The 18425-nt window shown below is 37.1% G+C and overlaps 1 protein-coding gene across 2 annotated transcripts in view; it reads left to right on the top strand.

The window, feature by feature from the left end:
* The first annotated feature begins 10296 nt into the window (after positions 1 to 10296).
* LOC138363784 (uncharacterized) overlaps positions 10297 to 18425 on the top strand; it is a 9975-nt gene continuing 1846 nt past the window's right edge. The window contains exons 1-3 of one of the 2 annotated variants that reach the window (XM_069323165.1): positions 10297 to 10353; positions 11337 to 11414; positions 14459 to 14565. In XM_069323165.1, coding sequence (XP_069179266.1) covers positions 14521 to 14565 — 45 coding nt within the window. In that variant the 5' untranslated portion in view covers positions 10297 to 10353; positions 11337 to 11414; positions 14459 to 14520. Of the gene's footprint in view, positions 10354 to 10495; positions 10594 to 11336; positions 11415 to 14458; positions 14566 to 18425 lie in introns of those variants that run through there. The other variant, XM_069323166.1, reaches the window with a different exon arrangement.

The following is an 18425-nucleotide window of genomic DNA, read 5'->3' as shown; positions in this document are numbered from 1 at the left end:
ATAACATAGAAATTAACTTTAGATGTCTCTGAAAATAACTTTGATGACTTCGAGAATAACATTTGATGACTCTGAGAACAAGTTTGATAGCTCTGAGAATAACTTTAGATGTCTCTGAAAATAACTTTGATGAAAGAAGATGTCTTAGATTAACTTTTGATGACTTTGAAAACAAGTTTGATGAACAAAGATGTTTTGAAAGTTTCTCTGACGAACGAAGGTGACTCTGAGAATAACTTTTATGTCTTAGAGAAGAACATTGATGGTTTAGAGAGAATATCTTTGATGAAAAATGATGTCTTAGATTAACTTTGATGACTCTGTGAATAAGTTTGATGACTTTGAGAACAAGTTTGATAGCTCTGAGAATGACTTTTATGCCTCTGAGAATAACTTTCATGAATAAAGATGTTTTGGAAAGTTTCTCTGAAGAACGAAGGTGACTCTGAGAATAACTTTTGTTAGCTCTTTGAATAACTTTGATGAACGAGAGTGAGTTAGAGATTACCTTTGTTAACTCTGAGATCAACTTTGATGAACAAAAGAGAGTTAGAGATTACATTTGATAACTCTAAGATTAACTTTAGATGTCTCTGAGACAAACTTTTATAACATAGAAATTAACTTTAATGACCAAAAGTGAGTTAGAGAATACCTTTTGATGACTCCGAGAATAATTTTGATAGCTCTGAGAATGACTTTTGTTGTCTTGGAATAACTTTTGATTGTGCTGAGAATAACTTTGAGGGCTTAGAGAATGTCTTTGATGAATGGAAGAGTCCCATTGAAGTCTTAAGGAAGTCTTTGATGTCTCGAAGGATGTCTTAGAGTGTAACTTTGGTGTCTTTGAGTAAGTCCTTGATGTATTGAAGGGTGTCTTTGATTTCTCGAAGAGTAACTTTGGTGTAACGGAGAGCACCTTTGACTATTTTTCTTACTTAGCGACATATAATTTTAGTTACGAAAGTGTTGAAAAAGTTACATTTGACTATTTTAGTGCTCCACAAAGTATAAATGTCAGTTAAGAACGACGATGATAGATATCTTTGACTATATTTTCTTACTTGACGATGGATAAAGTTAGTTATGAACAGTGCTGAAAAGATTCCTTTGACAATTTTTAGCTAAGCGAAAGGCTGTTTTAGTTAAGAACGGTGTTGAATGAGGTTAATCCTGACTATTTTCAGATGAGAGAAGTGATATTTCAGTTAAGAAATGACAAGGAAACATGATGAAGTAACTATTTTTAGTTGACCGATGAATACTTTTAGTTGAGCAAAAGCCAAAACATGATGAACATGACTTTTTCTGATGATTGGCAGATAATTTTAGTTAAGAAATGACAATGAAAAATGATGAACACGGTTATTTTCTGATGAATGGGGAATATGTTTAGTTAAGAAATGATGAAAGTTATTATTTTTAGTTGATTGACGATGGATAAAAGCTAGTTATGAACAGTTTTGGAAAGTTTCCTTTGACAATTTTTCTTGATGAAACATAGCGCCTGTTAAGAAAGTGCTGAAAAAGTTTCCTTTGACAATTTTTAGCTAAGAGAAAGGTTGTTTTAGTTAAGAACAGTGTTGAACGAGGCTATTTCTGACTATTTTTAGTTGACTGGATAATAGGTTTAGTTGAGAAATGACGAAAGTGACTATGTTTTAGTTGATTGGCGAAAGATTTTTTTAGTTAAGGAACGTTAAATAACATGTAAGGGGAAAAACCCAGAGAACATATGGGGAACATGGCAAAGAACACATGTAAGAAAAGTTGATGAATACAGTGAACATGAAAACATGATAAGGAGAATAGGGAATACAAAGAATGAACAATGGACTTGTGAAGAACATGGAGAATATGACAAAGAATGTAGAAAACATGTAAGTGAAGGTGAAAAAACGAAGTGATCTTGTGCGGAACATGAACTTGTAGAGGAACATGAATATTGCAAAGAACACAAAATATGGAAGTTAGCATGAATATTGAGTATAAAAGTTGTAAAGAGAACATGTGATGAACATGAAAACATAGAAAATATGACTAGAATTTGTAGAGAAAGTAATGAGACTAAGAGAAAGATTACAGAAAAAATGGAGATACTTGTGAAAATATGAACTGAATGGGACTGTGAACATTTGAAGAACATGGAGTGAACATAGAAAACATGGACAAAATGTGAAGAACACAGCTGAATATAGAGAAAATATGCAAATACAGTATGATTATTGAAGGTTTTGATACGTTGGGGATGAGAAGGGTAAAGTAAATACTCTGATAAACAGATAGGCTGGAGAGGGACTTGATCGAATATATTTATGTCTGATGATCTAAGGCTAATGTCCAGATTAATTTTACTACGTTAGAAAATAAGGTGATCTTAAATCTCAGGGTGATTTAGTTGGAAAATAAAGAACTTGCACAAATGAACTAAGCTGAGGCACAAGAGTTGTAACTTGATAACTGAACTGGTTTTTATTTACTATGTCTGAAAATGTAGTTGGGTGTTTAAATCTCAGGGGGATTTGGTTTGATAGTAATGAATTTACAGGAGTGAACTTGGACAGAGGACAAGAGCTAGAGTTTTATAATTGTTTTCATCATATTTACTATGTCTGAAATACAGAGGGTAAAAATTTAAGGGAAATTGATGGTTTATTTACAAAGACTTGAGGGTGGAAGAGGGTGGGGGACGAGAGCTGGAGCTCAGTAACTGACTTGATCTTATTTACTAACTTTGAAGTATGTCTGCTTTTAATTTTAGGGAAATTGATGGGTTATTTACAAAGATACGAAAGAGAATTAAGGCGGGGACGAGAGCTGGAGCTCGATAACTGACTTGATTTTATTTACGGTGTCTGAAATACAGAGGGTAAAAATTTAAGGGAAATTGATGGTTTATTTACAAAAACTTGAGGGTGGAAGAGGGTGGGGGATGAGAGCTGGAGCTCAGTAACTGACTTGATCTTATTTACTAACTTTGAAGTATGTCTGCTTTTAATTTTAGGGAAATTGATGGTTTATTTACAAAGATACGAAAGAGAACTAAGGCGGAGGACAAGCGCTGGAGCTTGGTAACTGTTTTGATCTTATTTACGGTGCCTGAAATACAGAGGGTAGAAATTTCAGGGAAATTGGACTGATACTAACGAAGATACGAGAGAGAGCTAAGGCGGATGACAAGAGCTGGAGCTTGGTAACTGTTTTGATCTTATTTACGGTGCCCGAAATACAGAGGGTAAAATTTCAGGGAAATTGGACTGATACTAACGAAGATACGAGAGAGAGCTAAGGCGGAGGACAAGCGCTGGAGCTTGGTAACTAAATTACTGTATTGAACTACATTTGAAATATGATTATTTTTAAATTTTAGAGGGATTGGAATGATACTAACGAAGATACGAGAGAGAGCTAAGGCGGAGGACAAGCGCTGGAGCTTGGTAACTAAATTACTGTATTGAACTACGTTTGAAATATGATTATTTTTAAATTTTAGAGGGATTGGAATGATAGTATTCATTATACGACAGGGGACTAAGGTGGGGGAACGTGAGCTAGAACATGCTTACTAACATGATTTATTTGTGTAAAACTGACTTGCTTAATGAAAAGGAGCAAACATACGATGTTGGAAAATAGTTGAACTGAATGAAAGGAGAGAGAGAGAGAGAGGAGGGACGGTTGAGATATTATTATGGAGAAGATAAGATAAGAGGTCTGGCTGGCCGGGCGTAAAGTAAATAAAGGTGACGCGAGAGATTGCGAGGTAAGGGGGGAGGGAGGGGGGTGTGATGTACGAAACCCTGAAAACCATGACTTACACAGGTGATTTTCTAAATTTATATGAATAACTAAGGCTTACATAGACGATTTTGTAAGTTGAAAATATGTAAAATATGTCCGTAGAGTTCTCCTGGAAGCCCTAAAGTGCTACACACGTTATTTGAATTTCTCCCATAAGGCCTTAACAAACTTCTAAGTCTCGGAAATTATTTTTCTCATAAGAACTTTAACAAACTCGTATGACATTATTTTTCCTCATAAGAATTCCCTAATTCCAAATCTGTGACTCCCCAAATTCGCCGGAAAACCCTGGCGGTCCACAGACGATTTTCTAAATTTACCTGAAACCCTTGGGGCCCACAGGGGATTTTTCTCCCAGAAAAAAAAATCCTCTGTGAGGCGCCTTCCCTACTACTCTCATCAACAGTGTTGACAGGGTGAGCTACAGTGAGCTCGTTAGCAGTGCTAACAGGGTGAGTTGCAGTGAACTCGTCAACAGTGTTGACAGGGTGAGCTACAGTGAGCTCGTTAGCAGTGCTAACAGGGTGAGTTACATTGAACTCGTCAACAGTGTTGACAGGTTGAGCTACAGTGAGCTCGTTAGCAGTGCTAACAGGGTGAGTTACAGTGAACTCGTCAACAGTGTTGACAGGGTGAGCTACAGTGAGCTCGTTAACAGTTAACAGGGTGAGTTCAGTGAACTCGTCAACAGTGTTAGCTACAGTGAGCTCGTTAGCAATGCTAACAGGGTGAGCTGCAGTGAGCTCGTTAACCGTTAACAGGGTGAGTTCAGTGAACTCGAATTAACGAGGTGGAGTTTTGTCATTCAATTGTCATGGCGAGCATTATTAAGCTCGTACGCATGGTGAACAAGCACTCATATTATTACGTTAATTCTAAGGTGAGCTATATTAAGCTCATGAAGCATGTTAATTAACAATGCTAATGTTTAGCGATAATGCATTAAACATATTAGTTCTCTGTAAATTCGCTTACATATTAGTAAGTTTGCAAGTTTGTTCGTGCTGCGCTCCTACACTAAATAAGCAGAAACGAAAGAAAAAACAACTCAAACAATTAATGCAAGTATTTATCACTAACTCTTAGTGCAGAAAACATGGTATTAAGAAGGTTTTCTTGGCAAACCTTTAAGCGCAAGTATAGTGGACCAGTGGTCCTAGTGAATTTATAATTATATTCAGGAAATGCCAGTGGCATTAAGTGCTAGATTCTCTAGCCTAACATTATCAATTACCTAGGGAGTACTAGATTCTCTAGCCCAACATTACAATTTAACTAGGAAGACTGAGTGTGGTCAATTACTACTTGTCGAGAATAATTCTAGGTCTGCAGTGAATTCAATGGTTGGTCGCTGTGACTTGTACTTGTTTGAGTACGGACCATTGGTTTTCACTGAGAGCTATGAAACATCTTGGCGAGTATCAATTGCACTACATTCAATCTGAGTTTATTACTCAGCTGCGTTTCTCCTTTTAGCTTGCTGCTGGAGAATTGATTTACTGCTGACTAATTTATTATCGTTGGCAGGCTTAGGCTTGTTCACATTCAGAACTTTACCAGTAAGTAAGTAGCCACCTGCAGATTGGAGCATATTCATTCCCAATCGTTTAACATGTCCAGTTATGAACTGGTAATAGTAGTCGGCTCCTACTAATACATCTATATTGTTAAGGCGGTCAGACGTTAACTTGTTGTCAGCCAAATTAATTTCACGTTCCTGCAGGAAGTGGGCTGTGTACCCCAGACCCTTAATATTTAAGTCTAAAGGTATTTGAGCTACAACAATAGCTTGGACAGCCTTGGCATGACTACCTAGTCGTGCAAGCGGTTGAACTACTGAGTATTCATGGGTTCCTCGATTTATCATGAACCCTGACAAGTTTAATTTTACCTGTCCTATTGGTTGTAAATTAAGTGCCTCTGCTGCCCTTTGAGTAATGAAAGTTCTCTGGGAACCTTGATCAAATAGTCCACGTATGGTGATCTTGGTTCCTCTGTTCTTCACTTGAAGTTGGGCAGTAGGCAAAGCAGCATCCACTTGAGATGCTTGTGAAGTTACGCTGTACACATCTCGCACCTTGCAGCACTGTACTGGTGTAGATTCTCTACGTCCTATTCTAGGATTGACATAATTAGTCCTAACTAATTTGCACAGTGCAGCATGATGCTTGCCCCTTCTACACCTATTGCAGGTGTTCAGTGGGGTGTCACAGCTGTTAACATTGTGTGGTTTGAGACACCTAGTACATTTGTGTAACTGTTTGAGTCGTCTGACTCTTGTGTCTCTATTAGGATAATTAGTACATTTGTACAGAGAATGTTTTTGATTGCAAAACAAGCACATTCCCCATCCTACAGATCGTTTAGGGCTTATCGGTTTAGGTAAAACAGTATTTGCAGGTTGTGATGGTTTTGCTGCTTATATTTGCTAGTTATTTATTCTCTTGTGAGTACTTGGTGTACTCTGGGGAACCATTAACAGGCTCTTGGGAGTGCTCTTTGGACTATAAGGTCTCTTAGGAGCACCTGTGGAGTTATTAGCAGTGCTCTTTGGACTGTTAGGTCTCTTAGGAGCACCTGTGGAACTCTTAGGCTTCACTGATGAATCAGTGTTTGACTGATTGTTGTTACATTGATAATTAGCACCTTGGTTACCTCCCAGCAAACACAAATCATCTACACAACGTTCGCCTATCTCTTGCCATAGGTGTGGGAATGATTTGCATTGAGAATGGTGCAGGAGAGCCTTTGAGAAACTTTTACTCAAAAAATCCAAACACAAAGGTTTAATTATAAATTGTTTTTCTACAATTATTTTCTTCCAAATGTAAAACAAATAGTTTTTACATGTTTAAATATAAAATTTATGGTGTTTTTTTGTAAAATTCATTAATAAATTGTGAATGATATATATTGGCTGAGTGAAACCTTTATAATCCATTTAGTTATAATTTGAACAGAAAAAAGTATTTTTCCAAATTTTCTAAAAATTGCTCTTTTTAACACAATTTGACTCCTTATACATTCCACTAAACACTATATCATGTTTAAATATATAATTTATGTATTATTCTCTAAAATAATTTATATAAATTATATAAGTTGCTGGAAAGTGGTGTTAAGGATTTTGAAAACATTTTGTTGTGTTAATATGTTCTTATTAACTATGTCTCAAGTTCACAGTTTATCAAACAAGAATATTAACATTCGTCAACTCTTAAAATCTTATATGTTATCTTGCTGGTGCAAAAAAGGGTGAATCTTTAGGAACAGCTATAGTATCTATATATCACAAATGGTGTTTTCCCTAACTCAAACAATGTAGGGTTTATTATTCTACACATATTTCTAATGACTCTTAGATGTTTACATTCTCTGAAGTATAATTGTGAAGGCTGTGTCCATCACTCTCAACACAGATTCTTAAACTCGTCTCTGCAGGTTCAACTATATAATTAGTTTCCATTTTGAATTTCCATGGACATTTGTATCCAAAATGAAACCAATGTGGTTTCCTTCAGCGCCTTCAGCCAGCACATTTGCTCATTCATTTCCACAGATTCCAACAAGGTAGGGGATTTACAGAAATTTGTATATTCATATTGTTATATATTAAAAATATGAATGCAGTTCAATATGATAAGACAAATACATGAGTTTATGATAAATTCGTTTTCTGTGATATACCATTGATATGCTCTTTTTTTCTTTAAACGGCAGACTAAACTAAAGTGCTCACATCAACAGATTTGATGTATAAATGGTCAACGCTCAACAGAGTTAGTATAAATGTATTAGTATAAATCTTACTTGTCTCATTGTTAATTCACATTCAATGTCAACTTGTGGTTTTGATGTGGCACGTTTGGCCAAGACACCCCACCCCATTATGCACCCCATACCCATCTTGTGGGCGGTTGTGGAAAGGGTTACAGAGGCACATAATGGGCTCAGGGACTGAACCCCACAATTCATTTAGCTAAGCAAGTTACAATCTTGATGAGCTAGTTACAAAATTCAATATAAGTCATCACATCAACAATGGGTTCGAGATCGACCTCAAGTACAGGTTCTAAATTAAGCAACTGACATATGTGGAGAGCTAGTATCAAAATTTATATGTTTGTCCTGCACACCGTCCCCCATCCAGTGGGCAGCGGTGGATAGGTTACAATCACTTAGTTGTTATCTACAGTTAGCAAACTGGGGATATTTGGCTAAAATTTCTGGTAGCAGATCATTTTGAATGAAATATTGACACATCGCTGGAACATTGGTTATAGAATTGTCTCTAAATTCATGTATCTTTTCGCACTCCATCACATAGTGACGGAGGGTGTGCGAATAATTTTGTTGACACAGTTTACATTTGGTCAGGTCTACATCAGCAGATAATGAGAATTTCCAGAGATACTTGTAACCGAGTCTAAGCCGAGCAGTAGTAACATCTAGAAGTCTGCTGATTTTATTGGATGATCCATAGATGTGTGGCTCCTAGCTCTTGTATGATATGTATGATAGATGGAATTACTAGTTCCAGTTTCTAGGCAGGCGATGAGTACTCACAATAACCTTAATTAAGCGTCAAAACAAAAATGTGTATACTCTTTTTACTCTCCTGACCTTAGTTCTCGAGCTATGTATTTCATTTTGGTACCAACGTGTTCGCAATAACATTCTCTAGAAGAAAATCAGCAAAAACGGTCACCAAAAGTTATATGAATACCAGCACCCAATAAATACCTACGTAGATGACTCGCCGTGAGTGCCCAAGAGCAACAAAATGTTTTTACTCTTGGGATTGTTATCACTTCCACACTTGTCCTACAGCGTTAATTTTGGTATCAATGTACTCGCAATGAAATTCCCAACACGGTGATATGAATATAAACGTAGAATAATGGTCGCTGCCCACCCGCAAGAGTGTGGGAAGTGGCGGAACTGTTACCCAGTATTGGTGACAAGACGACACATGGGCGATACAGTGCTTTGAAAGTTTATAATTATATCACTGTCCTGACATTATTATTGTATGTACGTCATTCATTTTTGTGCCAATGTTTTCGCAATAGAATGTTCTATGAGCCCGTAGGTAAAAAAGAGCAACAAAGCGTAAGATAGAATAGCACCATATATAAAACAACGCTGGTACATATCAGTGAGCGTCAAACACACACGAAATGTGTGTGTTTGATGGTGGTCAAACGATGTTTGATGTGTTTGATCAGGTGATGTCCTGATCCGCATAATTAAAGTATGAATTATGTTGAGAAAAAATAAGAAAAAAGGGAAAAAACAGGGGTGGGAGAAACATGACAGAAAAAGAGTAAAAATACAATTTGGTCAACAAAACAGCATTGTTTAAAATAAAAGATATGGATTGACATTTTGGGGGTTAGGTTGGTAGGTTACATTGAGTTAATTAGGTAGTACTTAGTGTTTATCTGTTATAGATAGGAGCTGCCTGGTATGGGCCAATAGGCCTTCTGCAGTTACCTTTGTTTTTATGTTTTTGCCCTGTAACCTAAATGGTTAGAGAGGCACATATATGGGCTTAGGGACTGAACCCCACACTACATTTAGCTAAGCTGGTTACAATCTTGATGATATAGTTACAAAATTCTGTATAAGTCGTCACATTATCAATGGGTTCGAGATCAACCACAATTTCCTGAATAGATATAACAAAGGGGATATTAATAGGGTATTAAAATTGTCAACACAAGATAGAACACGAAACAATGGGTATAAATTGGATAAGTTTAGATTTAGGAAAGACTTGGGTAAATACAGGGTCAGTAACAGGGTTGTTGATTTGTGGAATTTTTCTTAACTTATAAATTTATCTTTATTTATCTTAAACTGGTTGGGAGAGGTACAGTTTTTAACATAATTGGGAAGGTCATTCCACATTCGAGGTCTCTTGATTTGTAAAGCATTTCTAGTTTGACTAAGTCGTACTCTTGGAATATCAAATAGGTATTTGTTTCTGGTGTGGTGCTCATGGGATCTGTTACAACCTTCTAGGAAGCTTTTAAGGTCAGGATTGACATTACAGTGCAGCGTTTTATATATATAAAATACACATGAGAGTATGTGCAGGGACTTAATATCTAACATATTCAGAGATTTGAGTAAGGGGTCCATATATACTGCCCGGTTGCCTGAAATGCTATATAGGCCTACTATAGTGGCTTTAGGTATTGTATGCACTAGCTCTATCTATAAATCCAACATTATGTTTGTAAATCAACTATGTATGTATGAAAAAAAATGACTAATACGTTCGGCGAATGACTTTGACTTCAACTTCACTTTGACTTCGTTCATGTCATCGTATTTTCCGTAATATATAAAGGTTATGACAATGCAATTATATTATTGTGTGCAAATAAGTTTGAAATTTCATGTACCCTAAAAATATTAAAATAAAGAATAAGAATAATTAAATAATTGTTGTAGTAAATTGTCACACGTTCATCATACGCAAACGAACACACAGTTTGGAGCGTCAGTACAAGACCGCCGCCATTTTAAAACACGGCTTCGAATGTAAGTAATGTTTTTCTCGTACTAACACTGTGTTATACAATAGATTTGGTCTTGAATTCACAAATTTAGTTGTTACATCTGACAGAGTATGTTAGACGGTGTAATGCTGGTCCATGTTAACGTATTTGTGGGCTTGGTTGGTTTAAATGTGGAGGCGAGGCCTGGCAGTGCTGGTGTATGTGGAGGCGAGGCGAGGCCTGGCAGTGCTGGTGTATGTGGAGGCGAGGCCTGGCTGTGCTGGTGAGTATGTGGAGGCGAGGCCTGGCAGAGCTGGTGTATGTGGAGGCGAGGCCTGGCTGTGCTAGTGTGTATGTGGAGGCGAGGCCTGGCTGTGCTAGTGTGTATGTGGAGGCGAGGCCTGGCAGTGCTGGTGTATGTGGAGGCGAGGCCTGGCTGTGCTAGTGTGTATGTGGAGGCGAGGCCTGGCAGTGCTGGTGTATGTGGAGGCGAGGCCTGGCTGTGCTAGTGTGTATGTGGAGGCGAGGCCTGGCTGTGCTAGTGTGTATGTGGAGGCGAGGCATGTACAACACTCCCCAATAGGAAGAAAACCCACTGGGTTCTAGGCTAGGTTAGGCTTATCTGTAATAATTGAATTAAGCCTAGCAAAGCCTAGAACCTAGTTCAGTAATTTAAAAAATGTTGTAACTTGAAAAATGCCATTCAATACATTACACAATTTAAATATTTTCAGGCAATCAACACAACCCTCATGTTGGCTAACCCTCTCTCATGTTGGTCAATAATTTAATTATTTTTTTATGGAGTAATCTTTGCTGTTGAAATGTAGTCTTTTTGAGACTACATTTCAAATGTAGTGTGTGTGGAGGCGTGTATGTTAGGTATTACCTAATATACACGGTGTAATATATCTATCTGTGTGAAATAGATTAAATCCATTTATTTGATATTCAGCTAATAGTTCTGTATTTTCTACATTCATCCATGTTTTGGTAAGTGCAATAATATGTATTGTTTCATTGCAGATTAGAGATTCAAGATAGTTCTAGATTTCCGAAGTACTGAAACGCGCGCCATACAGGCTTGATGGATCTAGGTGCAAGGTAAAATTATTTACATTTACTTTTGTATTTATGTTTTGTATTTATATGCATATATGCATTTATATGCATTATTCTATAGAATAATAGATCTCGTAATAATTTTGCAAAAATAGTGGCATTTACTATTTTTAAAAGATTATTAAAAAATTTACTGATATGGTGCATTCGGAAGGGCGAAGAGGGAGAACGGCCTGTTGACATAGCTCGGGTGAAGGGGGGGGGGGGGTTGTGTAAAAGCCTGGTTTGTGCCTCGGAGAGGCTATGGGATCCAGTAAGTTCAGTAGAACTTCGGTTTCAACCCTTTTACCCTGTTGTAGCTCAGTCGATTAAGGCAGTGTCTGGATGCTCCCGGACGCAGGTTCGAATCCTCGTCACGGCCCTTGTGGATTTGTTCATTTGATGCATCACGTTATTGTGATCTGTGTGTGTAATTCTTCACTTGCTACAGCAACAGGAATGTGTGTGTATGTATTTGTGTTGTTGAATATGACCGAAAGTGTAAGATTAATGATTGTAACACAAATCGTCTGAATATTTGTTTTTCTTCACTGTCGAGAGTAGTTTAAAAAATTTACTCGAGTTTATTTTCACACTTTATTTATGGTCCTTAAGTCCCTCTCCTTAATGCTGCTGCTGTTTCTTGCATCTTTGCATCGCTTGTATGTTTGGGGGTTTGGCCTCTTGCTATATATTGATTCCATTTGTGTGTGTTTGGGTCTCAGGCCCTCTCGCAATTTCTGTTGAACAAACCCCTTTTCCTAGTTCTGCATCTCTCCTTTGGTACAAATTTTGTTGTGCTTTTATCATATATTTCACAAAACTTGACATACATTTCATTTACTTCATGTCCTATCAGCAAGTGTTTGTCAAATTCTTTAAGGAAAGTTTATCATCCTGATTGCAGATCTCTAGCGATATTATGTCAACTTCTTGTGGATTCGCAATCATTATTTAATTTACCTTTAGGTGTTCTTTCACCAGCACAGCAACACTGTACCTCTCCCAACCAGTTTAAGATAAAAACTAAGTACTAACTAATTAACTCAATGTAACCTACCTTACCCCCAAAATGACAACCCATGTCTTCTATTTTAAACAATGCTGTTTTGTTGACCAAATTGTATTTTTGTTTTTTTCTGCAATGTTTCCCCCCCCCCACCACTCTACCACCACATTGAGTTTAGTAGCTCTGTGCACGTCAGGTGCTGTTTAATATACAGACCTACTCCTCCATTTGACCTAGTTTCTCTATCACATCTATATCACTTTGTGCTTTAGCCCTGGTGGAGCTTGGTCCACCAGGCTGTTGTTTGGAGTGGCCCGCAGATCCACATACAGTCTGCATATGATATACAGTCTGTTGATCAATTAAACTACAGTAGTTAGTTTTTATCATCCGAATGCACCAATATGTGTTCATTCTTCCCAGATGAAGGAACTAGGTAATATTCACCATCTGAATGCACCATCTGATGCTTTAACACACTCATGATACACGAGAGGTTTAAAAAACTTTTAAAACTTTTAAAACTTTTTGACCTATGTATTTAAAAGCAATTCTAAAGTTAAAAAGTGTAGCATAGGCCCCTCGCAGAATGTTCTTAATATGATCCTCAGGTTATAGTTTTCTATCTAAAACCACCCCTAGATCTCTTTCTTGATCAGAATTCTTTATAGATCTCAGTGGCTCGATCATAGAAACTGCTCTAAATCCTTGTTGGCCTGGATTGTGGAGGTCATTGGTCTCTATAAAACTAGTAATCTGACTCCTGATCACTCTCAAATAATTTTATTATGTGGGATGTTAGTGCAACTGGTCTATAATTCTTTGCCAATGCTTGTGTTGTGTTGTGTTGTTTTGGTAGTGATGTGCAATGTGTTGTTTTGGTAGTGATTCGTCCAGTTCTGGTAGTAGTGCGGTTGTTGTGTAGTGTAGTACTTGTGTGCTTGTTAATGACTTGTATTCCAGTCTTGTGGGTATCTCCTTTCCCCTACGGGCCAACTGCTTTGTTCTTACCTAGCATTTTGCTTTGTTTGGGTATGAATGTTTGTGTGCCGTATATTTTGCAAAATTTGCCATATATCTCATTATTTACTCCTCTGCCTAGCAACAAGTCTGTCTAATTATACTCATTAACTGTTTTTCAAAGTTCCCCATAGTGTCCTTTATTGAAATCGAGTTCATGAACCGTTTCAATGTTCTTATTTTCTTCTAGATTATATCTTAAAGTATATTTAAATGTTATTGTTATTATTGTTATTAAATGTTATTGTGACATTGCATTGCAATTGAGCTATGTTGTTTACCATACCGTTCATTTCGTGAGTATAAGTATAGATGCCACACTTGTGACAGGTAAAACCATGCCTTTTTTGAAAAACAGCACCGTCTGTTGCACGTAAGAGCAACCCACACTATATTATGTTGCGATATTATTTCAATATTTCCGATTGTATTGATAATTTGAATTTTCATAGATTTCAATTTATTTTCATTTCGATTTAATAATTTTGTGTGACATTGCATTGAAATTGAGCTGTGTTGTTTACCATACTGTTCATTTCATGAGTATAGTTTATTTTTTTATTTTTTTCATTTCATTTTTTTAGCTGTTCTTATTTTTCAGTGATGGGAATATCAGATCATTTGATGTTCCCAATTTTCTGATGGAAGCATCAGACCATTATAGAATGCATCGGATGAGGTAGTTTGGAATGGTGGGGAGGACGAGAGGGGGGTATGGTGGGGAAGACGAGGGGACAGAGGAGAGGGTAATGGTGGGGAGGACGAGGGGACTGGGGAGTTGGGGATGGTGGGGACAGGGGAATGCTGGGGAGGACAAAGGGACAGGTGAATGGGAGATGGTGGGGGAGGAAGAAGGACAGGGGAGGGGAAAATGGTAAGGAGGACGATGGGACAGGGAAGTGGGAATAGTGGGGATGATGTGGGGACAGGGAAGTGGGAAGGACGAGAGGACTGTGGAATGGGGAATAGCAAAGTGAATTATAATTATATATATTAATTAATTCTTATAAATTTCCAGAAGCCTGTATCAACACCCACACTAATGCAACTGAAAGAGATGTTGAGACAAGTATTGCTGATATGTTGAAGAACGCCCCAAACAAACTCGGTGGAAACAGATACAAGGTAAAGTTTGCCAATTTGCTGTAGTCTAATTCAATTTCTTTTTAGTAATCTTCGAGAACATTTATGCTATGAATAAGATAAAATAATGTAACTGATTTTGATTTATTTACTATTTATTATTTATTTACCGTTATTAGTATAATAGATCTCGTAATAATTTTGCAAAAATAATGGCATTTACTATTTTAAAAAGCTCGGGTGCAGGGGGGGGGGTTATGTAAAAGCCTGGTTTGTGCCTCGGAGAGGCTATGGGATCCAGTAAGATCGTCCTTCCTTTCCTCCCTAGAATCTGGATGTAGCAGGTGCTCAATTGTCAAAAGTGAAAAATTGGTTTTGACTTCCGAATGCACCATTTCTGTAAATTTGCTAATAATCTTTTAAAAATAGTAAATGCCATTATTTTTGCAAAATTATTACGAGATCTATTATACTAATAACGGTTTGATAAAATACAGTAGACTGCCTACTGGATAATAGTTCCAGTCCACCTGTAGACAGGGATCTCACATCAGCTTGTATATTATACAAGGATAAGATTTGATAAATTCAGTTATTTGACTGAACACTGGCTCTGTTTAAATCAGAGATTTAAACATACATAGTCTAACCTAGCTCCATAACTAACAGCCATTAGCCATTAGCCATTCATGCACAGCCATCAGCTGGGCCATAGACCGGCAATTTTGCTTTTTTCCCAAGCCGGTCTGTTTTTTTTCGATGCCTCAGTGGCCCATGCACAGGTCCGTTCAAGGGGATTAAATAGCCGTTCTATGGCCCCAGGGTTTGTATTTTATCAAACTCTTATTAGAATAATAGATCTCGTAATAATTTTGCAAAAATAGTAGCATTTACTATTTTAAAAAGCTCGGGTGCAGGGGGGGGGGTTATGTAAAAGCCTGGTTTGTGCCTCGGAGAGGCTATGGGATCCAGTAAGATCGTCCTTCCTTTCCTCCCTAGAATCTGGATGTAGCAGGTGCTCAATTGTCAAAAGTGAAAAATTGGTTTTGTCTTCCGAATGCACCATTTCTGTAAATTTGCTAATAATCTTTTAAAAATAGTAAATGCCATTATTTTTGCAAAATTATTACGAGATCTATTATACTAATAACGGTTTGATAAAATACAGTAGACTGCCTACTGGATAATAGTTCCAGTCCACCTGTAGACAGGGATCTCACATCAGCTTGTATATTATACAAGGATAAGATTTGATAAATTCAGTTATTTGACTGAACACTGGCTCTGTTTAAATCAGAGATTTAAACATACATAGTCTAACCTAGCTCCATAACTAACAGCCATTAGCCATTCATGCACAGCCATCAGCTGGGCCATAGACCGGCAATTTTGCTTTTTTCCCAAGCCGGTCTGTTTTTTTTCGATGCCTCAGTGGCCCATGCACAGGTCCGTTCAAGGGGATTAAATAGCCGTTCTATGGCCCCAGGGTTTGTATTTTATCAAACTCTTATTAGAATAATAGATCTCGTAATAATTTTGCAAAAATAGTAGCATTTACTATTTTAAAAAGCTCGGGTGCAGGGGGGGGGGGTTATGTAAAAGCCTGGTTTGTGCCTCGGAGAGGCTATGGGATCCAGTAAGATCGTCCTTCCTTTCCTCCCTAGAATCTGGATGTAGCAGGTGCTCAATTGTCAAAAGTGAAAAATTGGTTTTGTCTTCCGAATGCACCATTTCTGTAAATTTGCTAATAATCTTTTAAAAATAGTAAATGCCATTATTTTTGCAAAATTATTACGAGATCTATTATACTAATAACGGTTTGATAAAATACAGTAGACTGCCTACTGGATAATAGTTCCAGTCCACCTGTAGACAGGGATCTCACATCAGCTTGTATATTATACAAGGATAAGATTTGATAAATTCAGTTATTTGACTGAACACTGGCTCTGTTTAAATCAGAGATTTAAACATACATAGTCTAACCTAGCTCCATAACTAACAGCCATTAGCCATTCATGCACAGCCATCAGCTGGGCCATAGACCGGCAATTTTGCTTTTTTCCCAAGCCGGTCTGTTTTTTTTCGATGCCTCAGTGGCCCATGCACAGGTCCGTTCAAGGGGATTAAATAGCCGTTCTATGGCCCCAGGGTTTGTATTTTATCAAACTCTTATTAGAATAATAGATCTCGTAATAATTTTGCAAAAATAGTGGCATTTACTATTTTAAAAAGCTCGGGTGCAGGGGGGGGGGGTGTTATGTAAAAGCCAGGTTTGTGCCTCGGAGAGGCTATGGGATCCAGTAAGATCGTCCTTCCTTTCCTCCCTAGAATCTGGATGTAGCAGGTGCTCAATTGTCAAAAGTGAAAAATTGGTTTTGTCTTCCGAATGCACCATTTGTGTAAATTTGCTAATAATCTTTTAAAAATAGTAAATGCCATTATTTTTGCAAAATTATTACGAGATCTATTATACTAATAACGGTTTGATAAAATACAGTAGACTGCCTACTGGATAATAGTTCCAGTCCACCTGTAGACAGGGATCTCACATCAGCTTGTATATTATACAAGGATAAGATTTGATTTACTTTTGTATTTATATGCATATATGCATTTATATGCATTATTCTCTAGAATAATAGATCTCGTAATAATTTTGCAAAAATAGTGGCATTTACTATTTTAAAAAGCTCGGGTGCAGGGGGGGGGGGGGGGGTTTGTGTAAAAGCCTGGTTTGTGCCTCGGAGAGGCTATGGGATCCAGTAAGATCGTCCTTCCTTTCCTCCCTAGAATCTGGATGTAGCAGGTGCTCAATTGTCAAAAGTGAAAAATTGGTTTTGTCTTCCGAATGCACCATTTGTGTAAATTTGCTAATAATCTTTTAAAAATAGTAAATGCCATTATTTTTGCAAAATTATTACGAGATCTATTATACTAATAACGGTTTGATAAAATACAGTAGACTGCCTACTGGATAATAGTTCCAGTCCACCTGTAGACAGGGATCTCACATCAGCTTGTATATTATACAAGGATAAGATTTGATTTACTTTTGTATTTATATGCATATATGCATTTATATGCATTATTCTCTAGAATAATAGATCTCGTAATAATTTTGCAAAAATAGTGGCATTTACTATTTTAAAAAGCTCGGGTGCAGGGGGGGGGGGTTTGTGTAAAAGCCTGGTTTGTGCCTCGGAGAGGCTATGGGATCCAGTAAGATCGTCCTTCCTTTCCTCCCTAGAATCTGGATGTAGCAGGTGCTCAATTGTCAAAAGTGAAAAATTGGTTTTGTCTTCCGAATGCACCATTTCTGTAAATTTGCTAATAATCTTTTAAAAATAGTAAATGCCATTATTTTTGCAAAATTATTACGAGATCTATTATACTAATAACGGTTTGATAAAATACAGTAGACTGCCTACTGGTTTTACCTGTAATAAGGTTTGATACAGATGATTATGATTATGGTTTTGGCATAATGGAATACATGATGAAGGAATTATCAAAATTGACATTTTTATCAGGGGATATCCTGAATATTGTCAAAATGACGGAAACCCATATGTCAAAAACACATGGAGATATACCAATCCTGGAAGACATTCTTCCATCCCCACTTGAAACTGTTGAGCAGGTGGAAAGTCTGTCACATGAGCTAAAAGTTAACAGTGAATATAAAAAGAGTATGGTAAGTGTTGCTTAATTCTTTTAGCCTGAGTATGGTAAGTGTTGCTGAATTTTTTTAGCCTTGTACATATGTCTTTTGATTAGTTTTTTGCAGATGAAGGAAGGTGGGGTGGCACATAATTGATTGTTCAGTGTTATGTTTAAGGTACAAATAAAACAAAAGCAAAAGTTACTCAAATTCGTTGATTTTTGTAATAGTTAAGAAG

The sequence above is a fragment of the Procambarus clarkii genome, chromosome 11, assembly GCF_040958095.1.
Source record: "Procambarus clarkii isolate CNS0578487 chromosome 11, FALCON_Pclarkii_2.0, whole genome shotgun sequence".
Classification (NCBI taxonomy): domain Eukaryota; kingdom Metazoa; phylum Arthropoda; class Malacostraca; order Decapoda; family Cambaridae; genus Procambarus; species Procambarus clarkii.
The sequence above is the reverse complement of the archived record's forward strand: the minus strand, read 5'-3'. Positions and strand labels throughout refer to the sequence as shown.